This window comes from Ursus maritimus, unplaced genomic scaffold, assembly GCF_017311325.1.
Source record: "Ursus maritimus isolate PB19 unplaced genomic scaffold, ASM1731132v1 scaffold_3, whole genome shotgun sequence".
Classification (NCBI taxonomy): Eukaryota; Metazoa; Chordata; class Mammalia; order Carnivora; family Ursidae; genus Ursus; species Ursus maritimus.
This window is the reverse complement of record NW_024425563.1, coordinates 102862065-102886486: the sequence shown is the minus strand read 5'-3', so window position 1 is coordinate 102886486 and position 24422 is coordinate 102862065. Positions and strand designations below refer to the sequence as shown.

Below are 24422 nucleotides of genomic sequence, written 5' to 3'. Positions count from 1 at the left end.
GCAGGACCCTGAGATCATGACCTGAGCTGAAGGCAGACACTTAACTGACTGAGCCACACAGGTGCCCTCAGATAAGAAACTTAAAAAATAAAATAAAATGTATAGTCATCTAAAAAACTTGCTTGAAAACATTTTTTCTTTAAATGTGAATTATTTTCCAAGAAATGTTAAAAAAATGTTACAGAATGTGGTAAGCTATTTGTAATTTCAACTTCTATGTAATAAAATATTAAGAAAACACATTTAAAAACAACTAAAAAAAAAAAGGAAGCATTGTTTGCTTACAACTTACAAGGTTAATTCTTAGTCCAGGAGAGAAATCAAATGAATTCTTAATACTGTGCCCAAATATTATCTTGAGACTACCAGAATTAATCAGTAAAGGTACTGTCTGTTTTTCTATAATACCCCATTATGTGTAAAGCTTTGACTATCACAATTCTCCCATATGAATAATTTTATAACAATTTTAAACTCGAATTTAAAAGGCCCCAAATAAGCATCACCATCCAGCAATAAAGGCTTATTCAAGCAAGAAAATAAAATGATGTGAACGCAAACAAAGAGCATTTGGTTATAATATTATGTGCCTACTGCCTTATCTGATATTCACAGGCAGAATAAAAATCATTACTAAGCTGTCACCCAGGTTTTCTTTTACACACGAACATAATCCCTGCTAAAACACACACACATACACGTACAGCTCCAACTACAGGGTGATAAAGTGAAACAGGGAGACTTTATTTTGTAAAAACATTATTCTAAAAGGTTTTTAGTTTGCAATCAAATGTGCTGGCCAAAATCAAACTGAAAACCTGGTGGAGAAGAGTGGATTTCCAAACATTGCATGCTTATGAACAACGAAGTGCTGACCTTGTAAGCTTGCACAAGCATGTGGACGACACCCGGGGCGCCATGACACCAGTGGACCAAGCGGTCTGTTTCGTTGCTTAATGACGACGGGTAATTCCCAGATCGGAATCTTTTGTGGCGCACATAATCAACACTAGGTTTCACCATTTCTGTCAAGGTTTCTTGGTCCACTTTTGCTGCTGGCTTTAAACAAATAAAAACAACACATTTCATTTATTTTTAAGATTTTTTTAAGCCTTTGTACTGTAACTAATACAACAAAGCATCAAATACGTGGAATACTGAGAAGCATATAATATTCAAATTAAATCACCATCTGGTTATTTCAGACTTGGGCAGACCTTTTTTAATTTCAACTTGTTTTGGTGTTGAAGATGAAGTCTGAAGGCCATCTGCTGGAGAATTCCCTCTTGCTCAGGGCAGGCCTTTAACTGACTGAATGAGGCCCACCCCCATGTTGGAGGGGAAGTGCTTTATTACAAGTCCAAGCATTTGTAGGAGAGCTGACAATACTGACTCCAGCTTGCTCATGTCTGCTCAGTGACCTCTCTTGGGGCCATGTGTTCCAGGCCCCTTGGAGATCTATATACATACCTCAGACATGCCGGCCCAGGCAGGAATTGCGGGAGGCTGGTTTTGGCCTCTCTTGAATCCGTCAGAGATAACACAGTCTTGCCCCTTCCAGATGCACAGGTCGGGCCACAAGACCTCATTAAAGGGTAGCTGGCAGTTAGGTGCCTGCAAGCCCTCTGATCTCACTACAATGCCCTTCTGCATGTCCCCTCGCTCTACAAAATCTATGGACTAAGGTCTGGACTCTGCAGAGAATAACTGTGCAGCAGCCGTAGTCATCTTCTGCCCGATCGCCCCGTCAGTAAGTCACCGTGAATAAAACTGCGTAAACTCTGCGGAGTGGCCTGCTTTGTCTTCTGGTCTCAAAGTGTCTTCTCACACCTTCTAACACCAGCATAAATCCCACCCAAAATGTCCTCACATAAACACCCAGAAAAACGTGTGACCACATACCTGGGCACTGTGGCCCAGCCAAACTAATATATAATATTAACCATCACAGATAGCTAGCTAACATTTGTAATGGGGACTTTGAAATACCCACATCTGGCAATCTTTTATCTGAGCTGTTTCTCCAACAACAAAAAAAGCCCCTCTTCACTCCCCCGTCCTGAAGTGGAAGCAGTGAAGCCAAAGGGTGAGAGAGGTGGTGGCCCCGCTGTCCACGGGGGCAGGGAGGGCTCGCCCAGTACCCTGTGGACACTCAGGCCAGCCCTGTGTGTGGTTCTACGCTTCTCTTCAACTATCCTCTACACCTGGCTTTCTGGAGTTGAAAGAGCTGGTTCAGCTGCTCCAGACCCCACCGTTCTGTCTCCAACAGGAGTTAGGGGAGGAAGATCTCCCAGACAGAGATCCAGGCGCTCTGTATAGAGATGTTCAGAGAAGCCCTCCTGCTGCCCACACATCACGCCCCATGTGCACACGTGTCCGGCTCCCCCTCCTCCCCTGGCACTAAGTTCCTGAGGGCTCGGGGGCTGCCGTGCATAACGGCTTGCTTCCTGCTGGCACCTTCTTCAGACACCCACGTGTGATCTTCCCCTGTCCTGTCTGGTCACGTGCCATTCTTTCCTCTATTCTCAGTCTACGTATTTGTCGTCTGGGGCTCCAGATGTCTGCTAGCCTCATCAAGGAAGGTGGGTTTCTGGTTTTTTTGTTTGTTTTCCTTGCTGTTCTGAGATAATTTTCAAGAGGAGAAATGTCTTTATTGTGCCATCCTGAAAGTGAAGTTTAAGTGACATTTTGAAAGGGTTTGTGCACACTCTTCTGACCGCCTTCCACGCGGAGCTGCACAGCAGCACCTGCTACCCCGGAGCGGCCCCCCGGCTGCGCTTTGCAGACACAGCGGGAAGACAGGTGCGAGCCGGCTCTGGCATACCGCTGCCTAGCGACGGCTACAAGAAAACGGATACCGATTTCTATGCAGAATCCTGACCAAATAATATTTCCACGCTCTTCACTTTAAAAGCAGAGAAAAGGGGACAACTTTGTGACTTGGGTTTCTCTCAAGGAAACCCCTAATATCTAGCAAAATTAACCTCAACACCTACATGTAAACTTTAAGGTTATGTCTTAGTGGTGTGGTTTTCATATGGTTCTGTTCCCCAAAGGCTATCACTTAAAAAGAAAGCTTCAAAAGCTAGTGTTAAAACTTTCTCTTGGGGAAATAGAAAATATACACAAACTACCAATTTTCCAGAATAATAGTGCTATTTTTAAATGAGATATGAAATTCTAGTTACTTTGAAAACATGTGTCTGCACTATAAAGAAAATTCACAAATTGGGATATGTACATTTTACTTCTACAACAATAAACAAAGACAACTCATTTCCAGAAAAGGGGGTTTTAGTCCCATTTAGATATGAATTTCCTTTAGTGGTAGAGTAGGTTTAAAAAAGGAATTTGGGGGCGCCTGAGTGGCGCAGTCGTTGAGCGTCTGCCTTCGGCTCAAGGCGTGATCCCGGTGTTCTGGGATCAAGCCCCGCATCAGGCTCCTCCTCTGGGAGCCTGCTTCTTCCTCTCCCACTCTCCCTGCTTGTGTTCCCTCTCTCGCTGTCTCTCTCTCTGTCGAATAAATAAATAAAATCTTTAAAAAAAAAAAAAGGAATTTGAAGTAAAAATTTTAAAAAGGAATATATGGGCTTTTAGTTAAAAAGTTTTAATCTAAATACTAACCCATGTTCCTTGACTTACTAGCTTTGTGATTTTTGAGCATTAATTAACTACTCTGGTATGGGTGTGGGAGATAAAGGCTTAATTGAAAAAAAAAAAAACAGGCTGTGTCTAGAGTGGGGAAGGGAACCACAGGCCATGATGCTGGAAGCAGGCTGAAGCACTACTTGGGGGGGGGGTGTGTGTGTCTGCCTGCCTGACGGAATGGTGACTTCTCAAGTCAACTAGATGTCAGACAAGATTGAGAGGCAAGTTGGGGGTATCTGAACATGAAAAGTCTCTGCCTCAGTCTTGATCCTGGAGGCCCTTTCCGCTCCCAGAAGGTGCCCCTCTATTCGAAGAGCAACTACAATGAGCAGAAGGACATGGACAGAAGAAAGTGTGGGCAGCAGACACCTAACCCAGTAAAAACCACCTGTAGAACGTGCTCTCAGCGCTTCACCGCTTGGGGTTCACGAAGCAGAGCTTAAGAATCCATGAGTCAGGCAGGATCCTTATTTTATTTCAGCCTGCTTGACTTACACTAAAATTCCGTCCCCATTTCCTATTTGATGAAGTATTTTACACGAGAGTGACTGTACGCGTGTCTACCTGCATCAACATGTAGTAGATGCCGGCCACGCCGTGGGCCGCCCCGACGTACTGCTTCCTGTGCCACTGGTACAGCAGCGGGCAGCGCTCCGCCTTCCTCTCCTCCCTCGACAGAGCCTTGCCCGACTCAATAATAGCACTGACGACCTACAGAGACCAAGAGACAGCGTTAAGTCTAAAACCCTTACATGTGTCCTGTTTCCGTCTAATTCACACTAACAACTCTATATAGACGACTTCATCTAAAAAATCTGTAAGCCGTCAGTAGCCACCACCGTTATCTTTAGTTTATAAATTAATAAATACAGGCAGAGAGGGGCGCCTGGGTGGCACAGCGGTTAAACGTCTGCCTTCAGCTCAGGGCGTGATCCCGGCGTTATGGGATCGAGCCCCACATCAGGCTCCTCTGCTATGAGCCTGCTTCTTCCTCTCCCACTCCCCCTGCTTGTGTTTCCTCTCTCACTGGCTGTCTCTATCTCTGTCAAATAAAATTTTAAAAATCTTTTTAAAATAAATAAATAAATAAATACAGGCAGAGAGAAATCTGAAGACAATCTCAGAATAGAAAAAGAAATTAGGAAATCAAACCACGAAATTAAAAATTCTTCGTATGAACAGTTTACTAGAGTCTAGAAAAACTTCCCGTAAAAACTATCCTAGACTACTTAGTTGCCTTGTAACTGCCATGTTTTCTCCAAAAGACTGGCAGTACATCTTCCAGGAAAGGCTGGAGGAATTAGCCTTATTTATGAAAGGTTCATGAAATGAGGTCAGCTGCGGCATATGCACATTTTATTACATCAACGAATATCGTCTCTGTAATGACATGTAGCAAAGACACAATTGTTTCCCCGTATCCTTTCCCCCTTCACGCTTTGGTAACAGTGCTCCATGTTTTGGCCGGGCATCTACCTCTCAGCTACAGACAGACACAGTCCTTTGACTAAGTTCTGGAAGTAAGATGTGAGCAGAAGTGAAGTAGATGACTTCTGAATCATGTGTGGCCTTAAAAAAGAAGCTGCTTATCCTCTACATCCTCCCCGTCTGGAGCCTAGGGCTGCTCAGTTAAGTCTGGGCATGCAGATAAGGGCATGATATGATAGAACACAAGGTATGATAGAACACAAGATCCCAGATCCTTAGCCATATTCACTGGGACTGCCTACCAGTTCAGAAGCTTTATGAAACAGAAATAAATATTCTATCTTTTTGAAGCTGCTGTTGTTTGGTTCTAGTAAAAACAGGTGAATTAATAGGCCTGAGAGGAGGATAAGTTTTTACAAAACATTCCTAGAAAGGAAAAAAAAGGCAGCTATTTATTGCTTTTATGAGATGCCTTAAGAAATCACTGCTACCTAGAAGCAAAGTGCAGCCACTAACGCGGCTGTGTGCTGACAGGTTGGGACGGTAGAGATGACAGGACGCCCACAGCTGTCGGCGACCCCACAGTACCTCTTTAATAGCTGACTCGCACACAGTGCCCGGGCCGATCTCCGTGTTCAGGTAGAGTAAGGCGTACAGGTAACCCGCCCGTCCGTAAAGCAGCTCATCGGGGAGGTCTGAATCTCGGCACACGATGCTTCTCTGGAGCTGCAGAAGTCTTTGCAACAAGAAAGATTCTGTTTTCCCAGAGGATGTCTGAAATTCCTCTTCCCGAAACGGTTAGTAACCCTATCACTTTAGAAATTACCTGTTACTTATTTTACTTAATTTAAAACTCATTTTAAGAAATACAAACAAACAAAACCCAAACAACAAGAACTTCTCCACTGCGCTAATTTCCCTCTCAGATATCACATTAATAACAACATACCTTTCTGTTCAAAGTATCTACCTTTGTGTCTAGTCTAAACCATGTAAGAGATGACACTCAATTTTGAAATCAGAATTAGAAGAAAGTGATTTAAAATTTAAAAGAAAATAGTACTAAAATGTAGTCAAAGCTTGGGAATTAGCTCGACTCATTCTTTCAACAAACATCAACTGCCAGCGTGGGCCAGACACTCCAGACGATGGTAGCAGGCCATGACCTCTGCCTCTTCCAAAAAGAATATAAACCAACCGGTGTAATGAAAGTTTTATACTAACTGTTCCAAAACAACTGAACCTAAAAATAACAGTTATGACAGTGAATCTAAAGCATATAAACTAATTTTCATGCAATGAACACAACCAAAAATTATTTAGGAAAAAGATTAAAGTAACATGAAAGAACATGTTTATTTCTCCCAAAATTAAGGCAGACACAAGCTTGGATAGAAAGGAGGCATATGATCTTATCGTTATGCTCAAGGTTAACATATAAACCTCTTCACTTCTTGGAAAGACCTGTTGGCAACAGTAGATGAATTAAAAAATAATTTCCTTTTTGAATGTCTTTCTACAGTAAGACCTTGAATAGAGAATTTAGAAAAAATACTTCCAGTTTTAAAAACTCACTTTGTGATGCATTCCTGGGACTCGCAATCACTTTTGAGTTTATGATACACCACAGCTCCTACCGCAAGGGGTCCGGCATCTCCGCAGAGAAAAGTGACCCTGCGGCCACTGAGGTTCCGAAGTGTCCTCTTTATGTAATCCAGGGACCGGAGCAGGTAGGTCTGGTCACATGTGACCCGGTACAACTGCAGGTACAAAAGGGCTATGCCTGGAGAATTCCCCCGGCCCCAAAGAAAAGCATTATTACCTTTCTTTTTCACCCTATTATTTTATGATCACATGAAAAACTTACGTAAACCCTATCATCAAACAAATTACATCTGATACATCTTTAAAAACAGAAAGAAGGGAAAAATAATCCAGGGTAGAAAAAGCTGAAACCAAGTTTAAATCCATTATCTTGCTACTGGCTCTGTTACAGTGATTCAGTAGCTCCTAGACAAAGTAAAATATACGACTTCCCACACATTCCCATTTTCTGTACATTCATTTCAAGATTTTATCCTTCTCCTCTGTATTTTAAGCTAACTTGGATCTTTTCCTTTTTACTTCTCATATAATCATTTCCTCCTATCTTACCCCAAATTAAATCATTACTTTCTAAATTTCACACCCCCTTCTTTCTAATCTTTCTACTTCTCACAATTTTTCCATTTTCTTTAGTGACCAAGCTACCCAAATGACCAACAAACCACCGAGTTGACTCACCGTTTATGGAACAGCCGTAGGGTGAGAGAGAGAGTTCATCAGCTCTGCACCCTCCCTGTCTTAAGTATTTTATTTATTTATTACTTAGCAAGAGAGCACACTCCGAGCTGAGGAGCTCCACGACCCTGAGACCACGACCTGAGCTGAAACCAAGAGTCGGACGCTTAACTGACTGAGCCACCCAGGAGCCCCCAACCTTCCTATTTTAAAGAACAAATCCAGACACTTAAGTGACCCAGAGAGGAGCCTTTTTCTGAAAATCTACAGAGGATGACCTATATAGCTTCTGAAAGAAGCCTGCTGTTATTCCTGGACTCAGTCACCATGATGGCTAAGTAAAAAAAGAATATGTATACATATGTGCTTAATAAAATAGATTACAGAGAAAGTATCGAAGGAAATGCTATGATGGTGAAAAGGCCAAACAGAACATCTACTCATGTTTGAATTGGGATTCTCTAATATTATGTTCTGTGTCTAATATCCTACTCTCACTTCTATTATTTTTCATTTTCCTTTTTGTTTTAATTGCTTCTCTTGAGTATAACTGGCGCACATTGTTACCGTAGTTTACGACACAGCATAGCTCACCACCTACATTCTGCTATGCATCTTGCTTTTAAAATTTCTTCTAAATAGGTAGTTTCTTTTTTCTTTAATTCTCCATTTCAGAGTATCTTACTTCCCTTTCAAATGCTTAACATTTCTCTCTCTACATATATTTGAAAAGTCCTTTTCTCATTATCCATTTCTTAAAAGTTGTTAAGTTAGATAGATCTAAAAGTACATTTGGGGCGCCTGGGTGGCTCAGTCGTTAAGCGTCTGCCTTCGGCTCAGGGTGTGATCCTAGGATCGAGCTCCACATCAGGCTCCTCCACTGGGAGCCTGCTTCTTCCTCTCCCACTCCCCCTGCCTCTGTTCCCTCTCTCGCTGGCTCTCTCTCTCCTTCAAATAAATAAATTACCAAAATAAATAAATAAATAAACAAACAAAAATAAAAATAAAAAATAAAAGTACCATATTTGCAAGCCTTGAAAAAGTATCCTTCCATATGAATTATTTGAGATCCTGTACTTAAGCTGTTTTTGTATTCGAGAAATTGAAATTATAAACATATAGAAAGCAAGCTAAGGGGCGCCTGGGTGGCACAGCGGTTAAGCGTCTGCCTTCAGCTCAGGGCATGATCCCGGCGTTATGGGATCGAGCCCCACATCAGGCTCCTCCGCTATGAGCCTGCTTCTTCCTCTCCCACTCCCCGATCGTGTTCCCTCTCTCACTGGCTGTCTCTATCTCTGTCAAATAAATAAATAAAATCTTAAAAAAAAAATAAAGCAAAACTTGTTTATAAAAATACACTTTATAGTGAAGTCCAATATAAAAAAATAATTTCAAAAAAAAAAAAAAGCAAGCTAAAAGTTAAGTACCTACAAATTTCAAACATATTCATTATAAAAGGTTTACAAATAAGTACTTCATGATTGACTCAGAAATCCTTAAAAGATAGAATGATGATGTGGTCAGCCTATGAGCCTTAAAACCTATAGTTATATATGTATTCAATGCTTAAATATTTTAATTAATTAAATAATTAATTTTAGAGAGGGGGGAAGGGCAGAGGGGGAGAAAGAATCTTAAGCAGGCTCCATGTCCAGCACAGGGCCCAACGCAGGGCTCAATTTCACAACCCTGAGATCATGACCTGAGCCAAATCAAGAGTCGGATGCTTAACTGACTGAGCCACCCAGGTGCCCTATTTATTTTTTAAATGCTATAGCCAGGTCTTTTTTTTTTTTTTTTTAAAGTAATCTCCACTCCAACGTGGGGCTCAAACTCTCAACCATGAGATCAAGTGTCTCATGCTCTTCCAACCGAGCCAGCCAGGCACCTCAATGCTTAAATATTTTAAAGTAAATGATAGGCAAAATATTTCTTAAAAAGTCATCCTAACATTCTGCCCTTGAATACTTCAGTATGTATATCTAAAATATATAAACTTATTTCTACAAGCCAAAATAGCATTATTACTACCAAACTAATAATTAGTAAGTGAGACCAAGCTGTGGTATTTTTTTTAGTAAATCTTTACGTCAGTTTTGGTACCAGTATCATCCTTGCTTCATAAGATAATAGGATGTATTTCCTTATTTTCCTACCTCTGACACTGAGATTTCCTGTTTTTTTTAAATTATTTTATTTTTTAAATTTTATTATTAATTCCAGTATAGTTAAGGTACGATATTATATTTGTTTCAATATGTTACATATATTTGTTTCAATTTGTTACAATACGGTGATTAAACAATTCTATACATCATTCAGTGCTCATCACAAGTGCACTCCTTAATCTCCATCACCTGTTTCATCCACCTTCCCCCGCCTGCTTCCCCTCTGGTAACCTTCTGGACATTATACACCACACCTTTATCCATTCATCCATCAGTTGATGGACATCTGGGCTCTTTCCATAGCTTGGCTATTACTAATAATGCTGCTATAAACATCAGGGTTTGTTTATATTTGCTATTAACAAATCCTTTGAATTGGGGCTCCTGGGTGGCACAGTCGTTAAGCATCTGCCTTCAGCTCAGGGCACGATCCCAGTGTTCTGGGATCGAGCCCCACATCAGGCTCCTCCGCTGGGAGCCTGCTTTTTCCTCTCCCATTCCCCCTGCTTGTGTTCCCTCTCTCGCTGGCTGTCTCTGTCAAATAAATAAAATAAAATCTTTAAAACGAACAAACAAAAAAACCAAATCCTTCGAATTGGTATTTTTGTATCCTTTGGATAAATAACTAGTAGTACAATTGCTGGGTCATAGGGTAGCTCTATTTTTAACTTTTTGAAGAACCTCCATACTGTCTGTTCTCCAGAGTGGCTGTGCCACTTTGCATTCCCACCAACAGTGCCAAAGGGTTCCCCTTTCTCCGCATCCTTATCAATGTCTGTTGTTTCCTGAGTTGTTCATTTCAGCCATTCTGATCGGTGTACGGTGGTATCTCATTGTGGTTTTGATTTGTATTTCCCTGATGCCCAGTGATGTTGAACATTTTTTCATGTGTCTGTGGGCTATCTGGATGTCTTCTTTGGAGAAATGTCTGTTCATATCTTCTGCCCATTTTTAATTGGATAATTTGTTCATCTGGTGTTGAGTTGTGTAAATTCTTTTTCTTTTTTAAGATTTCATTTACTTATTTGACAGAGAACACGAGCAGGGGGAGCAGCAGAGGGTGAGCAGGGAGCCTGATGTGGGGCTCGATCCCAGGACCCTGGAATCATGACCCGAGCTGAAGGTAGACGCTTAACCAACTGAGCCACCCAGGCGCCCTGACTTGTGTAATTTCTTGACATATTTTGGATATTATCCCTTTACCAGATAAGTCGTTTGCAAATATCTCCCATTCAGTACATTGTGTTTTGGTTTTGTTGACTGTTTCCTTTGCCGTGTAGAAGCTTTTGATTTTGATGTAGTCCCACAAAGAGTAGCACCGGGATATCCTGTTCTTTGAAAGAAACTGTCTCTTTTAATTAGTTTATTGTTTGTTTTCCTCTAGTTTTACTACGGTATAAGTGACAAATAAAATTGTATATGTAAATGTACAACGGAGTGCTTTGATATACTTATGCATTGTGAAAATAAGACCACAATCAGGTTAACAAATCCATTACCTCACATACCATTTATTTAATGTGTGTGGTGAGAACACGTCAGATCTACTCTCTGAGCAGACTACAAGTGCACACTGCAGCATTATGAACTACAGTCACAATGCTGTACATTAGATCTAAAGAACTGGTGCACCTTGTAACTGAAGGTCTGTACTCTTTGACCACCATCTCTCCCATTTTTCCCACCCCACAACCTCTGGGAATCACCATTCAACTCTATTTCTATGAGTTCAATTTTTTTTTTTTTTAAGAATTCATATATATGTGAGATCATGGTTCTTTCTGGTTTATTTCACTTAGCATAATGTCCTTCAGGACCATGCACGTTGTCACCAGTGACAGGATTTTGTTCTTTCTCATGGCTGACTAATGTATCATTACATCCCACAGAGATGTAGGTATAGATAGAGTTGTACGTGTACATGTAAATATAGATAGAAATAGATAAAAATACCACAGGTTCTTTATCCATTCACCACTGGTGGATACGAAGGTTGTTTCCATATTTTGGCTATTGTGAATAATGCAATGAACATAGGGGTGCATTTATCTTTTTGAGTTAAGTTTTCTCCCTTTGGAAAAATACCCAGAAGTAGAACTGCTGGATCATCTGCTAGTTCTATTTTTAATTTTTTACATTTACATTCCCAGCAAAAGTATATTAGGGTTCTCCTTTCTCTACATCCTTGCCAACATTTGTCATCTCTTCTTTTTTTTTTTATTTTTTGAGACAGTGAGACAGAGCACGAGAGAGCACAAGCAGGGGGAGGGAGAGGGAGAAGCAGTCCCCCCCAGCTGAGCAGGGAGCCCAACGCGGGACTTGATCCCAGGACCCCAGGATCATGACCTGAGCCGAAGGCAGACACTCAACCGACCGAACCACCCAGTCACCCCTCATCTATTTTTAATGAAAGCCATCTTAACAGGTGTGAGGTGATATCTCATTACAGTCTTGATTTGCATTTCTTGATAATGATGTTGAACACTTTCCCATGTATATGTCAGCCATTTGCATGCTTCTTTGGAAAATATCAACTCAGGTTCTTGGCCCAGTTTTTAAATTGATTATTATTATCATTTTTACTATTGAGTTGTATACATTTCTTAGATATTTTGGATACTGACGCTTTAGCATAAATATGGTTTGCAAATATTTTCTCCCATTCTGTGGGCTACCTTTTTTATTAATTGCTTCCCTTGCTGTGCAGAACTTTTTAGTTTGATGTAGTCCCCTTGTTTATTTTTCCGTTTGTTGCCTAAGCTTTTGGTATCACATACAAATAATCATTGCCAAGACCCGTGTCAAGGAGATTTACCCCCATGTATTCTCCTAGGAGTTTCATGATTTCGGGCGTTACATTTAAAGTCTCTAATCCTTTTTGAGTTAATTTTTGAGAGTGGTATAAGATAGGGGTCCAGTTTCATTCTTTTGCATATGACTCTCCAGTTTTCCCAATATGATTTATTGAAGAGATGATCTTTCTCCACTCTGTGTTCTTGTTGCCTTTGTCAAGGATTATTAACCATTTATGCTGGGTTTATTTCTGGGCTCTCTATTCTGTCCCATTCAGCTATGCGTCTGTTTTCATGCCAGTACCGTATTGTTTTGATTACTATACCTCTGCAATATATTCTGAAATCAGAAGTGTGATGCCTCCGGCTTTGTTCTTTCTCGAGACTGCTACTGCTATTCTGGTTGTTTTGTAGTTCCGTACAAATTTTAGGATTTTTTTTTCAATTTCTGTGAAAAACACCATAAAATTTAATAGAGATTATATTATCTGTAGCTCTCTTTGGGCAGCACAAATATTTCAACATTAATGCTTCCAATCCACAACAATGGGGTATTCTTCCATTTATCTGCATCTTCTGCAATTCTTTCATCAATGTCTTATAATTTTCACCATATAGGTCTTTCACCCCTTGATTAAATTTATTCCTAAGGATTTTTCTTCGATGCTATTATAAATGGAATTGTTTTCTTGGTTTCTTTCTCCAATAGTTTACTGTTAGTCTACAGAAACACAACTGATTTCTGTGTATTAATTTTGTACTGAATTTGTTCATCAGTTTTAACAATTTTTTGGCAGGATCTTTACGGTTTCAATTTCACTTTTTCTTTCTGATTTGGATAACTTTTATTTCTTTTTCTGCTCTGGGTACATGTATATATTTGTTATTTCCTCTTGATGAACTAACTCCTTTATCATTACATAAAAACCGTCTTTGTCTCTTGTTAAAGTTTTTGAAGTTGAAGTGTATTTTTTCTGTCATAAGTATATCCACCCCTGCTCTATTTTGGTTTTCATTTGCATCAAATGTTATTTTTTCCATCTCTTCACTTTCAGCTCTTTCTTTGTCAGCAGTCTATTAAAGCTGACATGAGTCTCTTGTATAGTTAGGTCTTGTTTTTAGCCATTTGATCACTCTATTTCTTTTGGTTGATAATTTAATTCATTTAAATTTAAAGTACTTACTGATATGTAAGGACTTGCACATGCCACCTTATTCATATTCTGGCTGTTAATTATCTGTGTCTTTGATTTTAGACATTTTATTATAATGTGTCTCAGTGAAGTACTCTTTGGGTTGAATATGTATGGGGAATTACAGACTTCAGGAACTTTGATGTTTGTTTCTCTCCCCAGATTTGGAAAACTACATTATTTCTTTAATAAGCTTTCTGTCCTTTTCTCCCTCTTTGTCCTTCTGTGACTCCTCTAATGCACGCATTGTTTCACTTCCCATAACTCACACAGGCTTTCTTCCCTTTTTTTTCCCTCTGATTTATAATTATAAATTATGTGTCTTCAAGTTCAGAGAGTCTTTTGTTCTGTTTCATTCTACTGCTGATGCTTTCTACTTCATTTTTTCATTTCATTCATTGTAATATTCAGCTCCTCAATTCCTCTTTGGTTCTTTTTTTGTTTTTATGATTTCTATCTCTCTGTTAAACTTCTTGTTTTATATATTGTTTTCCTGATATCGTTGAGGTGTCCTGTGTTTTCTGGAAGCTCAATGAGGTTCTTCAAAACAACTAATTTGAATTTTTTCTCAAGCAAATTGCAGATCTCCATTAATTACTAGAAAATTATTTTATTCCTTTGCTGGTATTGTTTCTTTGATTTTTCGTGTTCCTTTAGGTCTAACATTGTTGTCTTAGCATTTGAAGAACTAGTCACCTCCCCCACAGTCTTTATTGACTGCCTCTGGGAGGAAAAATGCCTGCTAGGGATTCTGAGGCTCTATCATACCTTCTCTATGAATATGCTACTCCAAAATTCTTGTTTCCTCTTAGGAGTGAATTCTTATGATTGTATGCCTTCTCCTAATTCCACAAAGCCAGGCTACATGCTACGAGTCTCCTGTCTGCTTTCCCTACAGCAGTGCTAAATGCTCAAGTTCATAGGCTCTCTTTCACTTCTACAGGGCTGAGCTGGCTTTCCACTTATTCTAACTGTCCACAAAGACTTGGACTCTGCAGTTACAGGGTGGAGCACCATGTGCGTAAGGAGAATGAAATGTCGGAGATGCCCGTGGTTCAGATGGGGGGATTCACAGGCTAAGTATCCCCAGCAGCTTGTGGCCAGGCTTCCTAATGGAGTGTGTGGTTAGTAAGACCTGTGTTCCTTGTTGAGTTCTGAACACTGCCTATTATGCTCCCAGTCTCTCCCTGCCCCGCCGTCATGTAGATCACCCCTGTATTCTGAACGAGTGAGAAAGAAGTGGGTGTTTTTGACAGTGTCCTTCATAGCTGGGGAAGTAGGAAACTCACTCAAATGCTCTCACTTTCCCCTGAAGGAGAAACTGCAGGCTGAGTTCATCTTTCGGCACTGAGCTGTGCCACCTTGGCGATGGGGTGACATAGGAAAAGTGAAACTGTTCTGCTTACTCTCTTCAGTGTTCCCAGTCTCAATTTTTTTTTGTCCTCCCAATGGTGTGCTGAACTTCTCTGCAACTCCTGGGTCCCACAAAGGTACTCGCATCTGTGTGTGATTGCCAAAATCAGTGTTCTTTGGGAGAAAGAGGGTAGAAAACTCCTGTTCCACCATCTTGCTGATGCCATTCTCCTTGGGATTTCCTGTTCTTTCAAGGTTTGGTAAAATTTCCCAGTGAAATTTTGGGGGTAGATCTTGAACAACATTCTCATTTTTATTTGGAAGTTTGTCTATTTAGATGTTACATCTCTTCAGGGGTGAGGTTTGGTAGATTATGTATTCAGAGAGAATTATCCACTTCATTTACATTGTGAAATAAATTTATACACAGTGAAAAGGAACGTGGCTTCTAAAATTTCCTGTTTCAATGGTTTCTCCACCTCATTTATGTTTCTGTGCCTTCTTCTCCTGTCTGCAAACTTCTGTTTGGATCTTTACCATATAATTAAAAGTAATCAATGTCACTATAAGTGTATGCCTGCATTCCCTCAATCATGTCTCGGCTATGATCCTTGACTACAGGGTTGTCCGTTCCCCCCACCCTTTTTTTGGTAAAGGGCCAGATAGCAACTTTATGTTACCCTTTAAAGTCCCCATTCAGTCTCACTGCATAATCTTCTGTTTATTTCAAAATTTTTAAGAATAAAAGAAACAGAATACAAATATACACCAGCAGTAAGTGAAAGCTCTGGCATGCCACAATCATCAGGAATTGGTACTGGTCTTGCATTTGTCAGTTCCTAGTAACATAGGATGTCGAACATCTTTTCGTGTACCTACTTCACATCTGTATTATCTTTTCTGGTGAGGGCCTTTCAGGTATATTGTGCATTTTGCAGTTTACCTCACACAGACTTTGTACATATTTTGTAAATTTATACCTAACTATTTTGCTTGGGGGGAGTGCTAATATGAACGGTATTGTGTTTTTTTAAAGGACCGCATCATGAATTTGTGTGTCATCCTTGCGCGGGGGCCATACTAATCTTCTCTGTATTATTCCAACTTTAGTACATGTGCTGCCGAAATGAGCACAAATGGTATTGTTTTTAATTTCAAATTCCACTTCCTCATTGCTGTTACATGGGAAAGTGACTCACTTTTGTATATTAACCTCATATCCTGTAAACTTACAATAACTGCTTATTGATTTTTTTGTTATTTCTGATTTTCTACATAGAATGACCACGTCATCTGCAAAGACAGTTTTATTTCTTCCTTCCCAGTTTATATATCTTTTTATTTCCTTTTACAGTCTTCTTGCATTAGTTAGAACTTCTGGTGCAATGTTGAAAGCTGTTGTGAGAGAGAACATTCTTGTCTTGTTGCTGACCTTAGCAGGAAAGCTTCGAGTGTCTTACCATTAAAGACGATGGTAGTTTTAGGCTCTTTGTGGGTGTTCTTCACTAAATAGAACTATTCCTAAGTTTCCAGAGATTTTCTATCAAGAATAGGTGGTAGGTTTTGTCAAATGTTTTTCTGCATTTATTGATATGACGATGTGATTTTCCTTATTTAACCCCACTCCACTCTCAGATCACACTGTATCATTTCAAGAATAGAGCCAGCACCTTACAATAACAAACTATTCCTAATTCCTCCCTCTCGTCCCTCTTATCTTGATGTCATTCAGTTTACTTATATATATTACACACATTTAAGCACATATAAATATCATATAAACATACATGATTGAATACAATGTTACTATTTGGAACAAATATTTTATACAAATGTTCTTTTGAACATATATTTTGACCCATTAGAGCAATTAAGAATAAAAAGATAAAAATTATTATTCCACATTCACTTATTCATTCTCTGACGTTGTTCTTTTCTTTATGTAGATTCAACTTTCTAATCTATATCATTTTCCTTCTCAAAGTAACTTGTTTCAACATTTCTTGCAGGTAGGTCTACTGGCAACAAATTCCCTTAATTTTTGTTTGAGGTTTTTATTTCTCACTAACGTTTTAAGGTTAATTGAGCAGGTTACAGAATTCTAGGACACTGATTCTTTCCTCTCAGTACTTTAAATACTTCACTCCACCCTCATCTTGCTTATATAGTTGCTGAAAAAAAGTCTGGTGTAATTCTTATTTTTGCTCTGCTGTAAGTAGGACATTTTCTTTTCCTTTGGTCTTTCAAGATTATTTCTTTATTTATGATTTTATGAAGTTTGAGTATAATATGCCTATGTGAGGTTTTTTGTTTTTGGTCTACTTGTGGAGGTTTATTTTGGGGGAGGGGGCATCTATCCTATTTGGTGCTCTCTGAGCTTCCTGGATTTATGGCTTGGTGTCTGATGTTCATTTGTAGAAATTCTCAGTCACTATTGCTTTAAATATTGCTCTTGTTTTTTTCTCTGTTCCTTCTCCTTCTGATATTCCCATTTCATATATGTTATGCCTTTTGTCATTGTCCCACAGTACTTGAATATTCTCTATTGGGTGTTTTTTAGACTTTTTTTCAATTTCATTTTCCGTTTTGGAAGTTTCTATGTCATTTTCAAGGTCACTAATTCTTTCCTTAACTGTGTCTCATCTATAATAAACCTATCAAAGGCTTTCCTCATTTCTGTTATAGTACATTTGATTTCTAAGCATTTCTGTTTTATCCTTTCTTAGAATTTCCATCTCTCCTAGGGTTTCAAAGATGGCAGTGGAGTTGGAAGACCCTAGACTTGCCTCATCTGAAAAATACAGAAATCAACCATAAGACTGAAATAACAAACTCCAAACTTAAAGGAAGAAAAGAGGCCACACCGAAGAGGTAGGAAGTGCAGAGACATGGTTTAGGGGAGAAACGGATCATGAGTACTGTGAGAGGGAGGGAGCAGAGGTGGTGGAGAAGGGCAAGAGAGAGGAGCACACAGGGGGACGCACAAGAACATTTCCCCAAAGCCACTGACTTGGAAAAGGAGAGGGGCTAAATTTCGTGAGTTTTTGCAACCAGTGGGGCTTAAAACCTGTTCTTTTAAAGCTCAGTAGACTTGGCTGCAATAGAGCCCAGAGGGCACTATGCAAACCCTGGAAGGAAGGCAAGCAAACAACCTGAGGGTGAGACATGTGGAAACAGTGATTTGAAGAGTGTCTGGGGCAAACAGTGCAGAGATTATTTGCTCTTCTTGGAACATGTCCCTGAAAAGCTGCATTCAAGGAGATGCCTCGCCAGGAACAAAGGAGCTGGCTGGCGCCATTTCTCTCTCCTGACCCAAAGCATAAAGAGAGTCACTTGCTGAAAGCAATGCAGTGCAAACACTGGTTGCCTAACTTTTTGCACGAAGAAGCCCCACACCCCTGCACTCTGGTGAGACTGCCCTTCCAGTCACACTTCCTTCAGTCTCAGTGCAGAGGGCCCTTCCTCCAAAGACCACCACAAACTCATGCCCACACCATGTCTCCCAAACAGGGAGTTTTGCAGGGCCTCAGTTCCAGTGGAGGTGGTGACAGTCTCCTAGTTAACACTTGCCTCATTCAGGCCAGGCCCCAAACACTGTCCACAGCAGGCAAGGACAGCCTCTGCAAACAACTGACCTGAAGGACAGAGAAGATAAAAATGACAATAGAGTGGATGCAGCACACCACAGACACTCCCTGAAGTGCCAGGCCTTGGGCACTACATGAACACTTTTCATAAGGCCATTCCATTCAGGAGCATGAGACATAACTGGCTTTTCTGACACACAGAAGGCAGAGATTTAGATAAAACACGAGGACAGAAGAATTTGTCACAAATGAACAAGATAAGGCCATGGCCAGAGATCTAAGGGAAACAGATACAAGTAACAGGTCTGATGGAGAATTTAAAGCAATGATCATACGGATACTCACTGGGCTTGGCGCAAAGCACAGAAGACATCAGTGAGATACTTACCACAGAGATAAAAGTTAAAAAAGAATCAATCAGAGATGAAGAGTGCAATAAAAGAGATTAGAAACACAATTAATGAAATAAACAGCATGCTGGAAGAAATAGAGGAACAAACTAATGACCTAGAAGACAAAGTAATGGAAAGAAATGAAGCCAAATGAAAGAGAAAAAGGAGAATAACGTAACATGAGAATAGATTTAGGGAACTCAGTAACTTCATCAAATATAGTAATATCTTTATTATAGGAGTCCCAGAGAAAGAAGAGAGAGAAAAGAGGGAAAAAAACTTATTTGAAGAAATAATAGCTGAAAATGTTCCTAAATTGGGGTAGAAAACAGAAAGCCAGATACAGGAGGCACAGAGAACCCTCAACAAAATCAACAAAAGAAGACCAATACCAAGACATACTGTAATTAAATACAGTGATAAGACAAAAATCTTAAAAGCAGCAAGACAAAAAAAAGTCTTTAACTTACAAGGGAAAACCCATAAAGCTAGCAGGAGATTTTTTTCAACAGAAACATGGCAAGCCAGATGGGAGTGGAATGATATATTCCACATACTGATTGGGAAAAATATGTAGCCAGGAATACTCTACAAGCAAAGCTATCATTCACTAGAAGGAGAGATACAGAATTTTCCAGACAAACAAAACTAAACTTGTTGTTTCCAAACAAAAACTAAAGGAGTTCATGACCACTAAACCAGCCCTGCAAGAAACATTAAAGGGGACTCTTTGAGTGAAAAGGAGAGACCAAAATTGAAAAAGACAAGAAAACATCAGAAAAAAAATCTCTAGGAAGAATGACAAAACAAGAAATAAAATGGTACTAAATACATATCTATCAATAATTATTCTGAATATTTGTAAATGGACTAAATGCTCCAATCCACAGTCATAGAGTAACAGAATGCATAAAAAAACAAGACTCATCATGTGCCGCCTACAAAAGACTCACTTTAATTTAAATTCAATTATCCAACATATAGTACATCATTGATTTTTGATGTAGTGTTCAATAATTCATTAGTTGCATATAACACCCAGTGCTCATCACATCATGTGCCCTCCTTAATACCCATCACCCAGTTACTGCATCCCCCCACCCACCTCCCTCCAGCGACCCTCAGTTTGTTTCCCAGAGTCCAGAGTCTATAATGGCTTGTCTCCCTCTCTGATTCTTCCCGTTCAGTTTTCCCTCCCTTCCCCTGTGGTCCTCTGCGCTATTTTTTATATTCCACACGAGTGAAACCATATGATAATTGAAAAGACTCAACTTTATTTTTTTAATTTTTTTAAAAGATTTTATTTATTTGACAGAGAGAGAGCGCACCAACGAGAGAGGGAACACAAGCAGGGGGAGTGGGAGAGGAAGAAGCAGGCTCCCAGAGGAGGAGCCTGATGTGGGGCTCGATCCCATAACGCTGGGATCACGCCCTGAGCCAAAGGCAGACGCTTAATGCCTGAGCCACCCAGGCACCTCTGAAAAGACTCACTTTAGACCTAAAGTCATGTGCACATTGAAAGTGAGCAGATGGAGAAATATTTATCATGCAAACAGATGACAAAAGAAAGCCAGAGTTAGCAATATTTGTATCAGACAAACTAGATTTTAAACCAAAGACTGTAACAAGAGACATAGAAGGACACTACAGGGGAGGAGTTAAGATGGCAAAGGAGTAGGGGGACCCTAAGCTTGTGTTGTCCCTTGAACACAACTAGATATTTATCAAATCATTCTGAACACCCAAGAAATCAGTCGGAAGTCTGAGAGAACAAAACTGCAAGTCTACAAGTAGAAAAGCGACCATCTTTTGGAAGTTAGGAGGTGCGGGGAGCTGAACCAGGAGAGGTACAGCTATGGATACAGTGGCAGGGAGGAAGCCTACTTACAGAAGCTAACACAAAGTACTGTAAGCAAACTCTGACCTTGTAGAAGTCTGCTACAGTGGGGAACGTGCCAGGCTTAAAGGTGCTCAGGTGGTGAAGTGGGGCAGAATACCAGGTGTGACACCATGGTCTGAAGGCCCCCTGGGTTGCAAGAGTGGGTGGTGCCCAAGTGCTGCACTGTTCCCAGGCAGTGGAGCGAGGAAGCCAGCTGAGAACAGAGAGTGTTGGTGCCGGCCTTCTGCTTTGTTTGGACATCAACTGAGAAAGGCTGGGTGGTTGTGTGACCACTTTCCTGGGATGGCGCAGCAAATGGCAAAAGCATGGTGATAACCCTCCCCGGATGGAAGAGTGTGGGTCCGCACTGGAGAAGTCCATAAAATTTGGAGTTTTGAAACTCAGCTGTGCACCTAAGATAAAAAACCTGACATAGACAAGGTGAATGCAGGGTTCTGACGGAAACAGGGGACACAAGAGTGATTGACTATTCTTTTGTGAGGGCTCACTGAAGAGTGTGGGTGTGAACTTTCACCTCCAAGGCTAGAAAGTGGGACACTGCCACATTCATCCTACCCATACGTGCTGAAAGCCTTCAGGGAGGAAAACAGCACCACTTAGTGGAGGCTGGAGCTGCTTACAGCAAGCCCTGCACCCCTGTGCCCTGGAGGTGCATTTCCACTGAAACAAGTCAGCCTGAGAATTGGCACAGCAGTCCTCTCCTCCAGAAGACCAGCGAACAACATCCACGAAGCTTCCTGATCATAGAGTGCTGCAAAGCTTGAGCTCTAGGCACAAAAAGGATCTAAACGCCTTTTTACTTTTATTTTCTTTATTTTATTATTATTTTACAATTATTTTCTTATTTTTCAATTCCTTCTTTGTTTTTTAATATTAATTTTATTTATATATGTTTATTTTTATTTCATTTTATTTATTTTATGTTGGGATCTAGACTTTTTTAGCAAGCATACCAAAACACACTGAGGATCTTGTTTTTATTTCTGTTTTGTTTTCTATATTTTTATCTTTTATGGTTTTTTTTCTTTCTTTCTTCTTTTCTGGACCAAAATGACAAGATGGAGAAATTCACCCCAAAAGAAAAGTAGTACAACTCATGGACGAAGATTTAATTGATACAGATATAACATGTCTGAACTAGAATTTAAAACAACAGTTATCAGGATACTAGCTGGGCTTGAAAAAAAGCATAGAAGACACTAGACAATCACTGCATAGATAAAAAAAGCTAAAATCTAGTCAGGCCAAAATTAAAAATGCTATAACCAAGACACAATCCCAAATGGAGGTCATAAAAATGAGGATGGATGAAGCAGAGGAGCAAATTAGTGATACAGAAGATAAAATTAGGAAAAAAATGAAGCTGAAAAAAAGAGGGAAAGAAAGGTAATGGACCATGAAGGTAGACTTAGGGAACTCAGCAACTTACAAAAATGTAATAACATTTGTATCACAGGAGTCCTAGAAGATGAAGAGAGAGAAAATAGGGCAGAAGGTTTATTCGAACAAATGATAGCTGAAAACTTCCCTAATCTGGGGGAGGACACAGACATCAAAATCCAAGAAGCACAGAAAACACCCATGAAATTCAACAGAAGCTGGCCATCGCCATGGCATTTCATAGTCAAATTCACAAAATACACAAACAGGGAGGAATCCTGAAAGCAGCAAGGGGGAAAAAGTCCTTAACCTAAAAGGGGAGACACATCAGGTTCACAGCAGATATGTCCACTGAAACCTGGCAGGCCAGAAAGAAGTGGAAGAAAATACACAATGTGCTGAAAGGAGAAAATACGTAGCCAAGAATTCTTTATCCAGCAAGACTGTCAACCGGAATAGGAGAGATAAAGACTTTCCCAGACAAACTAAAACTAAAGGAGTTTGTGATCACTAAATCAGCCCTGCAAGAAGTATTACAGGGGAATCTTTGGGGGTGAGGTGGGGTGGGGAAGACCAAAAGCAAAAAAGACCGGAAAGGACCAGAGAACATCACCAGAAACACCAACTCCATAGATAACAAAATGGCATGAAATTCATCTTTCAATATCATTTTGAATGTAAATGGACTAAATGCTCCAGTCAAAAGACATGAGGTATGAGAATGGATAAAAAAAAACAACAACCAAGATCCATCTATAAGCTGCCTACAAGAAACTCATTTTAGATCTAAAGACACCTGCAGGTAGAAATTAAGAACCATCTACCATGCTAATGGACATCAAAAGAAAGCTGGGAGTAGCCATACTTAGACAAAACCGACTTTAAAATAAAAACTGTAACAAGAGATGAAGAAGGGCATTGCATCATAATGAAGGGATCTATATCCACCAAGAATATCTAACAATTATAAATATTTATGCCCCCAACCTGGAACACCCAAATATGTAAAACAATTAATAATAAACATAAAGAAACTCATTGATAACAACACAATAAAATTAGGGGACTTTTAACACCCTACTTACAGCAATGGACAGATCATCTAAGCAGAAAATCAACAAGGAAACCATGGCTTTGAATAACATGGTGGATCAGATGAACTTAACATATATTTTCAGAACATTTCATCATAAAGCAGCAGAACACACATTTTTTTTGAGTGTACATGGAACATTCTCCAGAATAGATCACATACCATGTCACAAATCAACCCTCAACAGGTACAAAAAGATTGAGTTCATACTATGTAAATTTTCAGACCACAATGCTATGAAACTAGAAGTCAACAAGAAAAAATTTGGAAAGACCACAAATACATGGAGGTTAAAGAACATCCTAGTAAAGAATGAATGGCTTAACCAGGATATTAAAGAAGAAATTTAAAAAAAATACATGGAAGCAATGAAAATGAAAAGACAACATTCAAAAACCTTTGGGATGCAGCAAAGACAGTCCTAAGAGCGAAGTGTATTGCAATACAGGCATACCTCAAGAAACAAGAAGTCTCAATAAACAACCCAACCTTACACTTAATGGTGCTAGAAAAGAAACAGCCAATAAAGCCTAAAGCCAGCAAAAGAAGGTAAATAATAAATATGAGTGCAGAAATAAACGATATAGAAACAAAAAAAAAATCAGTAGAACAATTTAACAAAACTAAGAGCTGGTTCTTCAAGAGAATTAATAAAATTGATAAATCCCTAGCCAGATTATCAAAAAAGAGAAAGGACTCAAATACATAAAATCATGAATGAAGGAGGAGAGATCATAACCAGCAACACAGAAATACAATTATAAGAGAATACTATGAAAAATTATATGCCAACAAACTGGGCAACCTGGAAGAAATGGACAGAGTGCTAGAAATCTACTAACTACCAAATCTGAAACAGGAAGAAACAGAAAATTTGAACAGAACAATAACGAGCAAAGAAGTTGAACCAGTCATCAAAAATCTCCCAACACACAAAAGTCTTGGGACAGAAGGATTCCCAGGGGAAGTCTACCAAACATTTACATATGAATTAATATTTAAACTGTTCCAAAAACAGAAATGAAAAGTCCAAAACTCGTTCTATGAAGCCAGCACTACCTCAATCCCAAAACCAGACAAAGACTCCACTAAAAAGGAGAATTATAGACCAATATTCTTGATGAACATGGACACAAAAATTCTTGACAAGATACTAGCAAATCAAATCCAACAGTACATTAAAAGAATTATTCTCCATGATCAAGGGG

General features: G+C 39.6%; 1 protein-coding gene and 1 non-coding gene across 3 annotated transcripts in view; both read right to left on the bottom strand.

Annotated features, from left to right (window-relative positions):
• The window catches only part of LANCL2 (LanC like 2), a 51275-nt gene that overhangs the window by 10331 nt on the left and 16522 nt on the right, over positions 1-24422 (bottom strand). The window contains exons 3-6 of one of the 2 annotated variants that reach the window (XM_040644521.1): positions 6652-6859; positions 5665-5812; positions 4213-4359; positions 877-1059 (exon numbers count right to left, since the gene is read on the bottom strand). In XM_040644521.1, coding sequence (XP_040500455.1) covers positions 877-1059; positions 4213-4359; positions 5665-5812; positions 6652-6859 — 686 coding nt within the window. The remainder of the gene's footprint in view (positions 1-876; positions 1060-4212; positions 4360-5664; positions 5813-6651; positions 6860-24422) is intronic. The other variant, XM_040644522.1, reaches the window with a different exon arrangement.
• On the bottom strand, positions 15894-15996 carry LOC121105977. The gene has a single exon (XR_005838709.1). It is a non-coding gene; the product is annotated as a U6 spliceosomal RNA (small nuclear RNA).